The 17,838-nt window shown below is 32.8% G+C and overlaps 1 protein-coding gene across 1 annotated transcript in view; it reads left to right on the plus strand.

Moving 5' to 3' along the window:
• Positions 1-16,611, plus strand: part of LOC133338615 (uncharacterized) — a 146,585-nt gene extending 129,974 nt beyond the window's left edge. Inside the window, exon 5 of the mRNA XM_061546781.1 lies at positions 16,285-16,611. Within this exon, the coding sequence (XP_061402765.1) occupies positions 16,285-16,611 (327 nt within the window). The remainder of the gene's footprint in view (positions 1-16,284) is intronic.
• Positions 16,612-17,838: the final 1,227 nt, after the last annotated feature.

Here is a 17,838-nt window from a genome sequence, read left to right on the forward strand (position 1 = left end):
TGTTTTTCTTGATGTGTGCAAATAAAAATTCCTTTTCCATATCATGGATGTACGGTGAATGAACGGTTAATTGTACGTTTTGGTCGGTAAAAAGTCATTGGTATGAACCGAAGCGATAAAGCTCTCATTGTCATGTTGCACAATAATTTCACTATTCGAATTTATCCGTAGACTTCAGACAAATAAATTGAACTTATTCTGGTAGGGGAAAAGATTACACCTATCTCCCAGTATATTGCAGAGTAATGTTGCATTATCAAACCAGGTCTATCCTTATATACATTTTACTTACTAAAAAATCAGACTTGACATTCTAAAAATATTCGTTAAATATCCACGCCTATATTGGTGAAAATCCGTTGCATTTTCAAGCCAGGTTTATCCCTATAAAAACATTCTTTAAAATGTGAGACTTGTCCTCTAAAAGTATTCGTTAAACATCCACGTATATATTTTAGAGAGTTCTAATTAAAAAAGACCACCCTATTCGTATAAAAATATTCCCAAAAAAAATCGACAATATTTATAAAAACATTCCTTAAAAAACCACAGTTATGCTGATGACAATATTCCTTAAAACATCAGCATATATTTTATGGACTAGTTATAGAAATGTACCTAAAATATATCCATGTATATTTTTTTTCGTATCTCTATAAAAATGTTCCATGCCTATTGAAAACGCCAAACTGGATTTTCTGATGAATTTTTTTCGAATCCTTATAAAAAATTCCTAAAATATCCAGGCTTATATGTTTTCGTATCGCTATAAAAATATTTCTAATATACATCCAAAATATCCACCTCAAATTGTTTTGAATCTTTATAAAATATCCAGGCTTCTAGTTTTTCGAATCCCTATAAAACCAGTAAGGAAAGTAGTAAAGTCGGGCTGGGCCTATTATATGATACCCTTCACCACTTTGGGTATATTCTACATATGTATCCTTACAATTACATGTCAATGTTCCCGCGAGGTGTACTTTGGTACACCATTTACCTTAAATCGAACGAAGATATATATGGGAGCTCTATCTAAATCTGAACCGATTTTCGGGAAACTTAACACTCATCATTGTAGACCTAATTCGTAACGCTGTGCCAAATTTGGTGCAAATCGAAAGATATATAAGGAATTTGATGCACTATTTACCTAAAATCGGACGAAAATATATATGAGAAGTTATAACTAAATCTAAACCGATTTTCCCAAAACTCACGGCTCATAAGTCTAGACTCAGTTCAGTACGCTATGCCAAATTCCGTCTAAATCGAAAGACATATAGGTAAAATATATATGGGAGCTATATCTAAATCTGAACCGATTTTCACGAAACTTAACACACATCATTCTTGACCTAATTCATTACGCTTGCCAAATTTTCTATCTCGTTTCCTTTTGCCTGTTACAAATATATGCACAAAGACATAATACCCTGTACCACAGAGTGGTGAAGGGTATAAAACTATGCCTTGAAGGCTTATAAATTATTCCTAAAATGTTTACGCCTAAAATATCTACAAAAATATTCCTTATCCAAGCCTTTTTTAGAATCCTTATGAAAAAATTAGTAAAATATCCAGTTATATTATTGTTGGAATCCTTATAAATATATTTCTTTAAAATCCGTGAAAGAAACTTTATAAAAATATTTCTTGAAAATCCACAGATGCTCCTACAATTCATCTACGAATATTCTTAACAGATTTACGTATATAGTTGAGCCAATCCTTATATAAGAATATGTCTTAAACATCCACGCCTATATCCTAATATATAAGAATATGTCGTATATACTCCGAACGATCATAAAAATTTTTTGAAAAAATCCAACAATACATGTTTGTCTATTCCTCCAACAATCCTTATAAAACATTTGTGAAAAAATAGGATTATAACTCCGAAACCCCTTACAATAATTCATTACAAGACAATTCCTTATAATGCTCCGACAATCCTTAAAAAAATTTCATTGTAATCAATGTCATATGTAGTATCTACAATTCATTGGCAATTTTTGGAATACCAAAATTACAATCCCTATGAGAATATTTCTTAAAAATATACATCTTTAAAATCAATTCAAATATGTTCAACAATCCTTTTTTCTAATGTCTTAATAATACTGATATATTCCGCAGACATTGCATAAGTCCCTTGCCACTACAAAACACTATATCAATGGTGATGACGATAAAGATGAAAATCAATCGAGTCTCACACAATTCCTAATAGTATTACAATCTTTTTTCTTCTTCTTCAGTCAATATAAAGCAATTGCATACCACAATCTTATTCTGAAATAAAACTGTTACCATATTTCCATAAAATCGCATCACAGACTTTTCTTTTGTTGTTGTTGTTATATTTTGTGCGCACACACACTCGCTCACCGACGCTTTATTATACGACACAAATTGATTTTGGAATTGAATTCCATCACCGCAGAGGAAATTTACCACGAAACACAATTGCCGGGCAAAATAACAATCGCAAACAGCAGAAGCAGCATTGCTGTAGTAGTAGCAAGCAACAACTACAATAGCATCACAAGGCATAGGAACAGCCGCATCACAACGGGTATAATAATGGGTAACAGTAGGAGGGCGAAATACAGCAACACCAGCAGCAATCATCCGGCAATACCCTATGAATTTGTTGTATCCAATTCAATACAGGAACGGAAATACAATACGAATCCAACACCAACTACAATGCGGACAAAAAAAAAACAAAAACACAGAGCTGGGAAATGCGGTTGTAAAGTAGAACAGGAAGGTGGCGGAGTAAAGTTGTTGGGTTTTGCAAACGGCAGGAGGAAACGAAAAAAAGCATAACGATTGAAATGAATTGAATGAAATCATATTTTATGGCAGCGCCAAGCAAGCATCGAACCAACCGACAAACAGACGGACGGACGGACCAACAAATGATGAAAGAAAGAAAAGAAAGCTGTCGGGTAAAGGACACTGAACCTAATGGGAACGATAAGCTCAAGGTGTTGAAGAAAATATGGAATCATTGTTGTTTGTTGTTATTCACAGGGGATCGGCGTCGTTGTCTTTAAGGAGCACACATACACACAGCTTCACAATGTACAACCAGGTAGTGACCAAACCCAACAAAGGATTGTTTTATTCAATAGCGTTGTGTACACACAACAAAACGACAAAACAAAATGAAGAAAAAAAATAAACAAACAAAGAAAAAAGGTAGAAATGAACAAAAAATATATACTCTGTGATTGCATTGCTCCCGCTTATTTGTGGTAGTTTAAATACCGCGGAGCATATAAAATATCCAAACATATGATGACATTTCATTTATGGAATTGCCCCAGTGCAGCAGCGAATGTTCTTGTCACATTTTAAGTAGAGAAGAAAACATGAATTTAAATGTGGAATGGTCTAGGAAACAAAAGAAAATATCCTGGGGGTTGAGAGAACAGATTTAAATAGTTAATGAATAAATCAACAGCATATATCCGTACGTAATACCATGAAAGGGAAAAGTTGGCACAATGACTTAATTCTTTTTAACACTTTCAACCTGGATCCGGTGAGATGTTAAATTTTATAGATTAAGTCTTAAAATGTTTGTTAAAATTGACGATTGTACAGTATTACGGAGGGCGTACAACTTTGGCGAGAATGTTGAAAACCCAGAAGACAAAATTCACCATATACCGAGTGATGGCGTAAAGGGTTTGTTGTTCGTGACAGTAAAGAAAGGGCAATCTCGGACGCCAACATCACATTTGGTATCTACTAATTTGAACCAAGCTTGGGCATATAGCTATTTAAACCAAGCCTACAATATTCTGTCAATACGACAGGCAAAGCTTCTTCAGAGTACCCTTAACATTAAATCAAAATAAATAAATATATTTGTATCTAAATCTGACCCGATTTCAATAAAAAGTAAAATATCCCAATGCAAGCGAACAAATGTTTAGTAATAGTGCATGCACCATTTAGATGAAATTGGTCAAAGAAGATATAGAAGCTATATCTAAATCCGATTTCAACGAAACTTGCTGCACGTTATGCTATACTATCTTCAGTACGTTGTTCAAAATGTCCGACCTATTGGTCACATTTCGGGCATCTGATTCGTTATTGACTTAAAATCCGACGATAATATGTATGGAGCTATATCTATATCACAACCGATTTCAAGAAAACTTTACACACGTTAGCCTATACCTATGAAAAATTTTAGAGCTTTGGTTGTCCATTAACTGAAAATCGGACGAAACTATATATTTCAACAAAACTTGACACGCATTAGCCTATACCTACTTCAGTACGTTGTGCAAAATTGCATGCCAATCAGCCTTATTTTGGAGCTTTGGTTCATCATTTACTGAAAATCGGACGAAACTATTTATGAGAGCTATATATAAATCTGAACCAACTTCAGCGAAACTTGGCACACATTGTTTTTCAGTAACTTCAGTACGTTGTCCAAAATTATGTGTCAATTGGCCATTTTTTGCGGTTTTGGTGAACCATTTATTTAAAATCGGACGAAACTATAAATGGGAGCTTTATATCTAAATCTGATCCGATTTTTCCCCATTTCAATAGGGGTTGTCCTTGGGCCAAATCTCTTTTCCTTTTCCCTGTTGCAAACATTTGCACAAAAACCGAATACCCTGTACCAAACTGTAGGGAATGGTATAAATATTTTAAAAATAAGCTATTGATCTTCTAAAAACCGAATTGCCCAATTACAAGGACTACTGTAGGAAAGTTGGTTCAAATTAAAATACCGAAATAGAGCTGACATTCTTTTTGGGAGATTGCACATTAAATCTCACTATATAGATAAATTCCTTGCATCGAAGGATGTAAAAAAGATCCTAGAATCCAGACTGCCAAAGCCCCTACCGTTTGAGAAAATCGAAAAAAAGGACTGGCCCTTTTTGTGAACTGAGTCAAAAGATGATTCTATATGGTAATCAAAACTTCAACAAGGTTTTGCACTATCCAAGCACACAGCGGCTACGGTTGAAAATGAGCCTAAAAGCTTCTAAATGCCGATAATAGGGTGGGATAGTGGTGAACGGTTTAAGAATACGTCTAAAACCTTCAACTTGTGAAAATGAGCTTAAAGACAAATATTTCGAAGTTTTTCGAACGGAATGACAAATTTTATAAATTTATGAGTTTATATGAAATCCTGGTAAAATAGTGAATAAATTGCGAAGATGGAAATTTTTCTGATAAACCGTTTAAGCATTAAATATAACTTGAAATTAGAAAAAGAAATGTTTTGAAAGTGTTAAAAGCTAACTTTTTATCTAAATAGCCAAGATTTAATGAACCCCCATAGATACACAAAAACTTAAAACTCGTTTATAGCAAAAACTATCATCAACCAACGCAACATATATATAAAGGTGTACACAAGTTAAGGACAACATCAACAACTACCACGGATCTGATTCTTTTAAAAACAACTTAAATTGATTTATACTAAATTGCCAAAAAATTAAGAAAATAAATATGAATATCAATTTACTAAATTAGAATGTAGTCATTAGAGTTTTCTCAACAAACGTTGATAGCGAACATTGTAATGTTTTGGTAAATGGTGCGTATGATTTATATGAAATGCAAATAAATTAATAAATCACACGCCACATAGTATTTGAAAATTAAGAATGATACTTGGAATAGTATGTACGGACAGTTTTGCTCGATATAAGAAAGGAAAAAATAAATAAACAAATGTATTGTGCTGCTTTGAAGTAGCCAAAGATTCGCCACCTCCATCAACAATGTTATATGTGGTTAGAATTATATTGGTAGTCTAATATTGACAATTATCCTTATTTTTTGAAGTATACCATCTGGCTTTCAGAAATGTCAGTTCAAAATTGCAAAGCTTTAACTTTAACTTTATGAGATCTATATAATTTTCAACAAACAGGCGGAGTTAAGGGGTCAAGGTTAAGTGGTGCCTGTCGGTACGTATGATTTATATGAAATTCGACACAAAAGAAATCATACGCCACATAGCATTTAAAAATGATATATGGGATGGTACATACTATCCGTATGTCATATTTAATAAGGGAAAACAAGAAAAAAAAAAAATAAGAACCTTAATTGTTTGCTTGATGATCAACGAATCCCAAGTTTTACCACCATCTTAAACAATTTTTTTTATTTGGTTAGAATTATATTGGTAAACTTATATTGACAATTTTAATTTTTAAATTGTAGAACCCCAGCTTTAATACTGTAAGCTCTATAATAACTTCAACAAAGAACAAAGATTATGTTGAGTCTTCCAGATATTTTTCTCTATGAGACTTGTACCACTTCAACAATGATGGTAACTATCATTGTTGGCAATTTTATGTGTCATGGCATACAACCCAACATTTAAGCAAACACCCAACGGTCGCCTGTCCTTGTTGAAACGTCAGCCAACAGATATAACCTTTTTGCTAAAGGGGATACGGCCAAAACGAAAAATGGAATGTATCCTTAATTAAAGTGATTTCCGTTTAGCATTTAACATCGGAACAAAACACGACAGAAAATACTAATCCACTTACGAAGACAAAAATAATAGCGGCGCTTAATTTAGGTCGCAACAATACTCTGCCACTTTCCATTATCCTTAAACACTGTGAAAAAAAATAGAACAGACACAAGAGGGAGGGTGAAGTTACATAAACGTAAATATTAGTATTTATGTAACTATGAAGATCACATAAAAAGTAAGGTTAAGTGGATGTTTAACAGTGAAGTTACCCTTTGTCTGGTATGAAGAGATCGCTTAAGAAAATTAGTTTTCAGAACAATTTGTTAAACAGTACTTTTAAATTTTAAATAATGTTGTAGATTGAAGTTAGACAAGCCTTATGAATGAAAATATCTAATTAAATATTTCATTATAAAGGAAAATATAAATTATTTCCTTATAAAAAAGGATTGAAAATGTTTCTTATTAAATTATTGATAGCGATTATCTCTCAATCATATTTTATTACAATTTAATTGAATCCATTTAATTTAATAAAATTTAAAATTCTTTTTATCCAATCAGAAAACTTTGTGATTGCTCATAGAGAAACAAAATCAAAATCCTTTTTTTTATTTATTTGTATAACAATGGTGATAGACAAAGTCTGGCCGAAATAAATCCCTCATAAATTCTTAAGAAAATACCAATTGTCTGCTAAGCATTATTAATAATGTACAGCAGGAAAATACACGTGGCTATAAAGTATTTAAAGATAAATCACAGGATATTTAAAATGTGTTTGATAAAAAAATATACAAATTTTTAAATTTCAAAACATACACATTTTAATAATAAAGTAATTGGCTTAGAAGTCATTATTCACACAAACGTCATAGTCAATTCCTGCGTTGTGGCCTTCAAAGCGACAGAAATTAGTTAGGAAATTGCCAAAGCCGGACAAATGAGCTTGATACGCAGCTGAACAGCTGTGCCAATTTCATTCTAGTCAAGAAAACGTTAACTATTTAATAAACAATATTCAAAATCTAAACTGATTTAGACAAAACTAGTACCCATCATTATTGTTTCACTTTCGATTCGTCATAATCGAACAAATTATTGGATATATTTACATAAAATCGGACGAAAATAAACAAAATATATACGATTTGAACTAAACATCATTATAGGATCATGCTGATAAGCTGCGCAAAAATTAGTCGCAATCGAACAAACAATTTTATAGTCAAACGAAAAAAGATATGTCTCAATTTATGTACAGGGTGACATGAAAAACCTGCAACCAACTTCAGACTGTTGTCATTCCTAAACCACTCGTCGTCGTCGTGACAGCTCCTTACAAGCATACATAAGCATTTTTGTGAGAATTCGCGATGGAATTCAAGCGGAGCATTTAAATGAGATTAAATCTTTTGTGTCTCGTACCATCGCTCGTTACCGTGATACTGGTAGCGTCGTAGCCCGACGTCAACGAATTGGACGGAAGAAAACAGCAACATCAGCAGAAACGGTTTGAAAAGTAAAGAAGCTACTTGATCGAAACCCGAGTATTCCATTCGCAAATATTGAGCTCGGGGTAAAACCTTTGAATTTCCAAAAAGTGGAAGAACATACACCGCAACAGAAAGAAAATATACTCAAAAGAGCTAAAGAGTTGCTTCGGTTGGCCGATAGTAGTGAACTGCCGAATTTGATTTTCTATGATGAGAAAACATTCGTTGTCCAGCAGTTTGTGATCGTGATCGTGTTTACTTGCCAAAGAGGTCAGCTAAAAATGTGAACCTTTGGTTTGGTTGTGCGCCGGCTCTGGTGATGGTGTGGGCCGCCAAAACAGCCGATGGTCGCTCTTTGATCGTATTAATCGACCGTGACATCAGAATAAATGCCGAATATTATCGCGAATATATTCTGGAGGGTGTAGCATTTTGGCCGCATAGAATCACTTTCTGAGTCGATTTAAAATCGCTCCAGATTTAGATATAGCTCCCATACCTAGTTTCGTCCGATTTTAGGTAAATGGTGCACCAAAGTCCCTCAAAATCATTAAATTTGCCCGAAATTTTGCAAATCGTACTGAATTGAGTTAAGAAAACGTGTGCTAAGTTTCGTGTAAATCGGTTCATTAGATTTGTACTGAATTAAGTCTATAATGATATGTGCTAAGTTTCGTGAAAATCGGTTCAGATTTAAATATAGCTCCAATATACATTTTCGTCAAATTTTATGTAAATTGCGCTCCAAAGTCCTTATATATCTTTATATTTGCTCGAAATTTGGCATAGCGTCAAAGTCCCTGAATATCATTCGATTTGCACGAATTTTGGCATAGGGTAATGAATTAAGTCTAGAAGGATGTGTGCTAAATTTCTTGAAATTCAATTCAGATTTATATCTTAGTCTGATTTTAAGTAAATGGTGCACTTAAGATCCATAGCTGGGCCGATGGACACAACGTACTGAAGTTAATATAAATTAAACGTTATACAGTGCAGCATACCAAATAGCGTGTGTCAAGTTGGCTTTATATTGATTTACAAAATGTAGCTTAGGTTGCAGAATGACATGTGAAGGGATTGTTGTTGATATACATAAAGATCACATATGTAGAATATACCCAAAGTGGTGATGGGTACCATATAGTACCGTTTTTGAGTCAGCTGTTATTGTATATTTGCGATTGAGGAACAAAACTCCTTACCGAAAGTTGTCGACATTGGTCCTCTTTTATAGTAGCCTCCATATAAATGTACCCTCATAGCGTTGGTATTTTACTGAATGTAAGTACGCATTACAACAAAAATGGTTATAATACTATACTTGGGTTTCTCATACAGAAAAAAACTCCATACTCAATATTGGTTAAATTAGTTGGTACTTTGGGTATGCTTTGCAACCGAATATGCTATAATTTTATATTTTGGGCTTTCTTTGGGGGTCTTTTCGTCTATATGTCTTCAGTGTCGCGTGGCCGCCATACAAAAGTACCCGATTTTTTTGGAATTTGAAAATTTCAGTGTATTCTTAAGAGTTTGTAGTTAGATATTTCCTTATATCCTGGTAGCAATTTACAATGTCATACCACCCATATAAAATCTCAATCCATTTTGTGAGCATCCCATGTTCGACCTGACCGAATAAACGAAGTTTTTCTTGTTTTCATATACTTAAATTTATTTATTGTATTTAAACTAAGTTCTTTTGCAACATATTTCAAACATCTTGTGTTCTTTCCAAACGTCACTTCAACTTCACATACGCTCCGCCTGATTACAAAATATAGATACTCTTAAATGAATTTTGTGGAAAATGTTATTTACATAAACAATACCCGATGGAGAGGCAAAACAATACAATAAGACTGTTTCCTTATTGTTTCCTTCACTCCTTTCACATCCGTTCTGGGTGTATTGCTGTCTTTAATTAAAAATAATTAAATTTAAAGCACTAATTAAGTTCTTTACTTTATGTCTGTGGATGACATAAACATACTCCAGGAGTACAGTATAGGCAGACAAAGTGGCGCTGCCGGTTCTTCGAACAGTATTCTCAGTGTCTGTAGTACAGCCATTACATGACAATGTTGATGTTGCAAAGAACTTATGTTGTGTGCTTCTTTCATTTTTTTCATTCATTCATTAGAAGAGTGTTTGTAAACGTTAATCTATGACGGACCATAACAAACTAGGAGGGATGAAAAAACAGCAAACAACAAAGAAAAAGAAAATGAGAATAAAGGAATTTTTTTCTTAAATATTTTAATATCTTACACATGCCACGACTGGCATGAGAAGCTGGCAGCTTATTTGCCTCAGTGGCATTATGTTTTCTAAAATCCCAACTGACAATAGACAAGTCAATTTGAATTGGTATGAGTTAAAGTCGAATCATGTAGGCCCTAAGGCAAAACGTATTTCATAATACAACAAGAAAGTGTGAAGGACCAACAAGGACATATAAAATTGCAACATTCATTTTTGCTGTTTGTCTATTTGTTGTATCTCTCTGGAGCCCTTGAAATGCATTTGTTGTGTTGTGTACAGTAATTTTATGTTACTTACTAAATAAATGACAAAAATATAGACATAATTACATGGACATGTACATGAGTGCATACATACAGCATGCACAAATACATAAACATATGCATGTAGTACATTTAAATCAAAATAGAAAATAATAACACAAGATGCAATACACCACTGGCTGGTAGATTGTTACAAGCCAAGTCAAGGACTAGGCATTCGACAAAGAACTAAATTACCTTAAGGTTTTGCATTGAAAAGTGTAAGTGTATGACGGTGTCGTATACCGGAATGCAGCTGCCGACCCATCTCTTTCTCTCCGTCCGTTCTCGCCTCTTCTTGTGTAAGCCAAGTGTTATGTTTTGCAGCTAAAATATTTTCATTTGCTACAATACGCTCTTCAGCATTAGCTACATAAAGTACAGTGTGATGATGCCTGGTAACTAAGATGATGACGTTGCTGACAAAAACAACGACAAGGATAACAAGGACAAAGACAACAAAAGTTAAAAGAAAAACATACAAAACACACACACATACACAAAGAAAAAGTATAGAAGGAATCATTAGACATAAGCATGTTAATATACCAAAGGATTATGCAAATTAAATACATACTCTAACACATACACCGAGAACGGTATAAACTCACACACAAGAACAAAAAATCACACTCACACATATACGCAATCTTATCCACACTTAAGCGACTATAAAATAAGCTCATCGTCATTGTTTTAAAGTAGACATGCACACATTCACACTGTCAACAATTTGAAATTAGACAATGTGTATTAGAGTGCGAACTTAGGAATATAGGGGATTGATATTGAGAATAAAAAATTACGCTCCTGCTCAGCTATATTTTCTTTAAATAGTTAAGTTCGGTTGGAAGACCAATTCCTAAATTAGTTAAGGACCTTAATAAGGAACTGTAGGTGAGGATAGAATATACTTTAACATGATTCTTTTGGTCCTTGAAACTTTTTTTGAATAATCCAAATTTCTGTTAGACTTTGAAAAATGAAAAATCAAAATCTTTATATAATCCACACTTTTTTGGTCCTTGAAAAATTATTCTTTACAAAATGCATGTTTCTGTGGGTCCTTGCAAATTTTTTTTTGTTTGATCCTTCAAAATTATTCCTGTAAACATTGACTAGTCTGTTGATCATTAAGGTTGCGCTTTCAAAAATTCACGTTTACTTTGGTCATTCAAAATGTATCCATTAAAAAATTAGAAAAATCTCCTTTAGGAAATCCACGCTTCCTTTGGTCCTTGAAAAATTAGAAAAATCTAATTTAGGAATTCCACGAAATTGGTCTCAAGGACCAAAGGAAACGTGAATTTCCTTGTTAATAATTTTTCAAGGACCAACGGAAGTTTGGATTTCTTAAGGAATAATTTCTCAAGGACCAAAGAAATTAGAAATTATTCTTTAAAAAATCCAAACTTCCGTTGGTCCTTGAAAAATTATTAATAAGGAAATTCATGTTTCCTTTGGTCCTTGAAAAATGTTTCCTTAAGAAATCCACGCGTTCTTTGGTTCTTGAATAATTATTCATTAAAATCCACGCGTTCTTTGGTTCTTGAATAATTATTCATTAAAAATCCACGCTTCCTTTTGTCTTTGAAGAATTTTTCTTTAGGAAATCCAGGGTTCTTTTGGTCCTTGAAAAATTATTCTTTAGGCCCTTGAAAAATTATCCACGCTTCGTTTGGTCTTTGAAAAATTATTCTTTAGGCCCTTGAAAAATTATCCACGCTTCATTTGGTCTTTGAAAAATTATTCTTTAAGAAATCCACGCTTCCATTGGTCCTTGAAAAATTATTCTTTAAGAAATCCACGCTTCCATTAATCCTTGAAAATTTATTCTTTAAGAAATCCGCGCTTCCTTTGGTCCTTGACAAATTATTTTTTAAGACAAATTATTCTTGACAAATTATTTTAAAATAGTCCACGATCCTTTTGTCCTTGACAAATTATTTTAAAATAATCCACGCTTTTTTGGTCTTTGAAAAAATATTCTTTAAATAATTCCCGCTTCTCTTGGTCCTTGGAGAATTATTCTTAACACAATCCACGCTTCTTTTGGTCCTTCAAAAAAATTCTTTGAATAATTCACACTTCTGCTGGTTCTTAAATTATCCTTAAAGTAATACTTGAAAAATAAGCCTTAAAAAACACGCTTCTGTAAGCTCTAGACATTTTTTCATAAAATAATCCACGCTTCTAGAAGCCCTAGAAATGTTTTTCTTAAAATAATTCACGCCTATGTTGGTCCTATAAAAATATTTCTTAAACTAATCGACGCTTATGTTGGTCGTTGGAAAATTCATCCGTAAATAATTAACGATTTTTTTGGTCTTTGAAAAATTATTCCTTATAAAATCCTCCGTGTGTTTTTTCGAATCGATATATAGGCCACAATTGAAAGCCGAGCATCGCAACACAACCCACGGTGAAGGAAATCTGGATAAGTAATTAGAAGGGCTGTACTGAATATTAATAATATTTGTTGGCCTCTAGTCGGTCAAAAAGGTGCAAATATCGCACCTTATAATGTAGAACAACAGAAAGTCAGATTTTCGTTGAAGTTGTATAGGGTATCATATGGTCGGACCCGTACTGCTCCGCTCACTGGTTTTAATTATTCATTAATTCATATGTTTGGAGGACCCTAATGTACCAACACCTCACACACACACATACAATCTTCACCCTCTTGAAACGGTATACATTTCATAAATAGCTGTTGGATTATTATATCTTTTTTTGCTTCTTTGTAAGTTGTCGTTGTTGTTTTTTGCTTTTAAAGTAAAAGAATGCTAAGACAACATACTTTTAGGCTGTAAACAATGACAACAAGTATGTTCAACTATGTATGATGTTTTGTTGTGATGTCTTTGTTTCCTGTCATGTTTTATGTTTTAATATGACGTAAATATTTTATTCAGCAGTGGATATTAAAATGTCATCTGATTAATCCAACTGTTATACAAAGAAATTCCGAAAAAAGACTTACACAATACCATGGCTTTAAATAGGCAGTATTAGATAAAAAATATATAAAACAGTTTTATTGCCGTTGTGAGTTATTTTAAATATATTTATAGCACATTTAAATTTTATTATTTTGCAACCGAGTCGGTCGTAAAATTAATAAAACAATTTTTTTGTTACAAATGAGATAAAATGGAGCATAAAAAGGATTTAATAACGGAAACTCTTTCTGGGAAAAGAGTGTGAAAATATTTAATTAAAAAAAAAATATATATATATATATATATTTAAAACAATATTTACTATATTTTCTCAAAAAAATTCTCAGATATGAGACAATCATAAAATATATATTTATTTATGTTTTAAATTTAAAACTTATGAATATAAATAAAAAATATATATATTTTCGAACACAATTTCCTTTCAATAGTTTGCAAAATATTTACACTTAAATAATTTATTCCATATTGTATTCATTTCAAATATACATAAATAGTTATATCTTCCAACTCATGTGATTACATTCTTATGTTGTCCTTACCAATATTTGTTCAAACAAAAAAAGAAGCTTGCCTATGCATTGGCATTCATAACAACTAGATTTGAAATAATCTGCACTACAAATAACGAATCTTGAAATGGAAAAAAATAACAATATTCTCTAACTGAGTATTGAATTTCTTTCTATTTATAGTTCTGCAAACATTGGACTTTATATACTTCTTTCCAAAAAAACAACAAAAAGAAGTCATAAAGAAAAAAAAGCTACAATTTAATATTTCTGAAGTGCTTAGCAGACAGACACAGTTATCATGTCTATGATATCCTTGAAAGAATATATCATTGTTTTGTTTGGGTTTTTTTATTTGTTTTTTCTTTTGCCACTCAAAGCTGAAAAAAATAATAACAAATAAAAGAAGAAACATGTCTGCAGATATTTTTAAAATCACGGTTCAACACAATAAAAGGTGTTAATAAAAAAGTCAATAAAATATAATAAAATCTTTCTAAAAAAAATATGACGGTAAAAATATGATGGTCCTTGAAAACTCCGATCTTCTAATGGTCCTTGAAGAATTATACTTTAAAAATCCAAATTTCTGATGGCCCTTGAAAAAACATTCTTTAAAAAGACCATGCATCTGCTAGACCTTGAAAAATGTTTCTTTAAAAAATCCACGCCGATATTAGTCCCTAAAAAACTATTCGTTAAAAAAATCCACGCTGATGTTAGTCCTTAAAAATATTCTTTAAAAATGAACTCTGATCTTAGTCCTTGAAAAACTATTCTTTAAAAAAATCCGCGGTGATGTTAGCCCTTGAAAAGTTACTCTGTAAAAAGTCCAAGTTTCTGTTAGTTTCTGAAAAATATTCTTTAAAATCCATACCTTTGATGGTTCTTCAAAAGTCTACGCTTATGTTTGTCCTTGAAAAACCAATCTTTAACAAATCCACGCTACTATCAGTCCTTAAAAATATATTCTAAAAAATTTACTTTTAGTGGGATCTTGAAAACTTATTCTTTATCCAACGAATCCAACGAAAATACAAATGGTAGCTATATCTAAATCTGAACCGATTTAAACAAAATTATGTGTCAATCGTACAAACTTTGGGTCTTTAGTGCACACTTTACCTAAAATCAAAGGAAAATATAAATGGGACCTATATCTAAATATGAACCGATGTTCACGAAATCTTGACACAGTTCAGTTAAAATTTGACGAAAATATATATGGAAACTATATCGAAATCAGAACCGATTTTCACGAAGCTTTGCAGATATCATTCTAGACTCAATTCAGATCGCTATGCCAAATTTCACGCAAATTACCAACATTTACATTAAATCGGACGAAAATATATATGGGAACTATATCTAAATCTGCAACGATTTTCAGGAAACGTACATATCATTTTTTGACTTAATTCAGTACGCTGTGCCAAATTTCGTGCAAATCGAAAGATACTTAGGGACTTTGGTGCACCATATAAAATCGAACGAATATATATATATATATATAAATCTGAACCGATTTTCACGAAACTCTGCACACATCATTCTACACTCATTCAGTTCCCTATGAAAAATTTCGTGTAAATTCTAGACTTAATGTAATACGCGGATTTGGTGCATCATTTACATTATATAGGACTAAAATATATATGGGAGCTATATCTAAATCTGAACCGATTTTTCCAATTTCAATAGGATTCGTCCTTGGGCCAAATAAGTGATCTATGCCAAATTTCATCCAAATCGGATCATAAATGCCTGTACTTTGTTCACAAAAATACATGGACGGACGGACATGCGTAAATCGGCTCAGAAAGTGATTCTATGCATATTCTAAAAACGAACCATGGGTCTATCTCGATTCCTTTTGTCTGTTACAAACATATGCACAAAGACATAATACCCTGTACCACAGTGTTGTGAGGGGTATAAAAATATAAAAACCCGTACTTTTGTGACGTTATATTTATGTAAATACATTGGTTAACACCATAGTGATTTTTTTCGACAAACAATTTCTTGTCACATTGCCATGTCTCAAAAAACACACCCATTATACAAATAACTCCTTACATCATTTTTCTGACTTACCAATAAACAGATATCTTAAGGCAATGAGGCTTCTGTGTTTTCCAAAACGACGAATGCAAACAGAAAATATTTCTAAACTCAATACATTGCAATGAATTACATTTCTAACCATATATCTTGTTATCGTTTCTACTCTTGCAGGTATCTTCCGAGGAAACACAATACATTAGAACAGTTGACAATTTAATTGCGTCGAGACTGAGTCTAAAAGTGCAATTGCAGTCGGTACACTTTGCAGCTGCTGCAGCCTCTGGCTCTAATGCTGGCAGCAGCAGCGGCAGTAATTCACACATGATAAATGCTTTGGGTCCTGGCGGAACAACGTATGTCGGTAGCTCTGGTACCGGCGCCACAGGGGGTGCATTGCTGCTGCGTTGTACAGCACAAATTGGTGATTTGTATCAGGAATATAAAGAAATTGAATTAGGAACACCACAAAAGGATCCAATACCAGCCAGAGGTAAGTAATGTATGTTTAGCAAGTAGCAGTCGAAGTAGATCGGAATTGTGTGTGTGTGTGTTCAAGTGCTTGAGTAACAGTATTTATGTACCAGAAACTATGCCGTAGAGAAGTTTATAACACTAACAACAATACATGTTACATAGCAAGCTATTTTTTTCCCATGTAGGTATGTGTAAAAGTAGATATCTATGTTTTCTGTCGGCATTTTCTTCAACCTACAACTGGGAATTGTGTAACACTTTTGCTATTACCTTCCCCACCTGGTTGTTGAAGTTGGTGTATTTTTATTACCAATTCCTAATGTCTCAACACGATTTAGTGTAGCTGTACGTTACTGTTGTTATTACTTTTGTCGTAGATGTTTTCTTCCAAAAGGCTTTAGATCACATTTATTACCATGAAAATATGTGTATTTAATTGTTCGAAATGATATATAGAAGTGTGTAGATGTTCTAGAAATTAACAGAGTACAGCTTTTGAATGGATTCCTATAACATTTAAGGTACTAACGAAACGAGACAGCAATCGACAGTGTGGGTCTTCGAAGATGAGCCAAATCCTACTGTATATGACTGTCATTCGTGGAATTACATAGAAGTTTGTAGACCCACATACCAACCGAATAGGCTGAAATTTAACATTTTGGGTTCTTAGAGGGTGATACACATATTTGCATACAATTTATAATATCAATTTTCGCTCATTGTCACATATTGAACTTTGGGATATCGTTATCTATGCAAAACTTTCTCTACAAAAGTTTAAGTTTAAAATAGCCCCCAAATAAGGGCTCCAACTTTTTTTGTATTTTCAGTCGAATTTTCCAACCGTAGTAGCAAAATATTTTCGAAATAATGGAAATAGGTTCAGGTTTATCATATTTATCGTTTGTCCTATTGACACGAAAGTTTGCATAGTGAAGAGAAGAGAATTTAGTTCAGTTTTCTGTAATCAATACCACATTGGAAAATAAAACAATTGCATGCTCATTATACCCTTCACCACACTGTGGTACAGGGTATTATGTATTTGTGCATATGTTTGCAACATGCAAAAGGAAACGAGATAGACACATTCCTTTTGAGAATATGCATAGAACCACTGTCTATCCATGTTAAATTGTAAACAGACAACAGGTCGCATTTATGATCCAAATTGGATGAAATTTGTCATAGGTCACTTATTCGGTCCAAGGACGAACCCTATTGAAATTGGGAAAAATCGGTTCAGAT

This window comes from Musca vetustissima, unplaced genomic scaffold (genome assembly GCF_032173495.1).
Source record: "Musca vetustissima isolate MV318-11 ecotype Yass unplaced genomic scaffold, APGP_CSIRO_Mvet_v1 utg33870, whole genome shotgun sequence".
Classification (NCBI taxonomy): Eukaryota; Metazoa; Arthropoda; class Insecta; order Diptera; family Muscidae; genus Musca; species Musca vetustissima.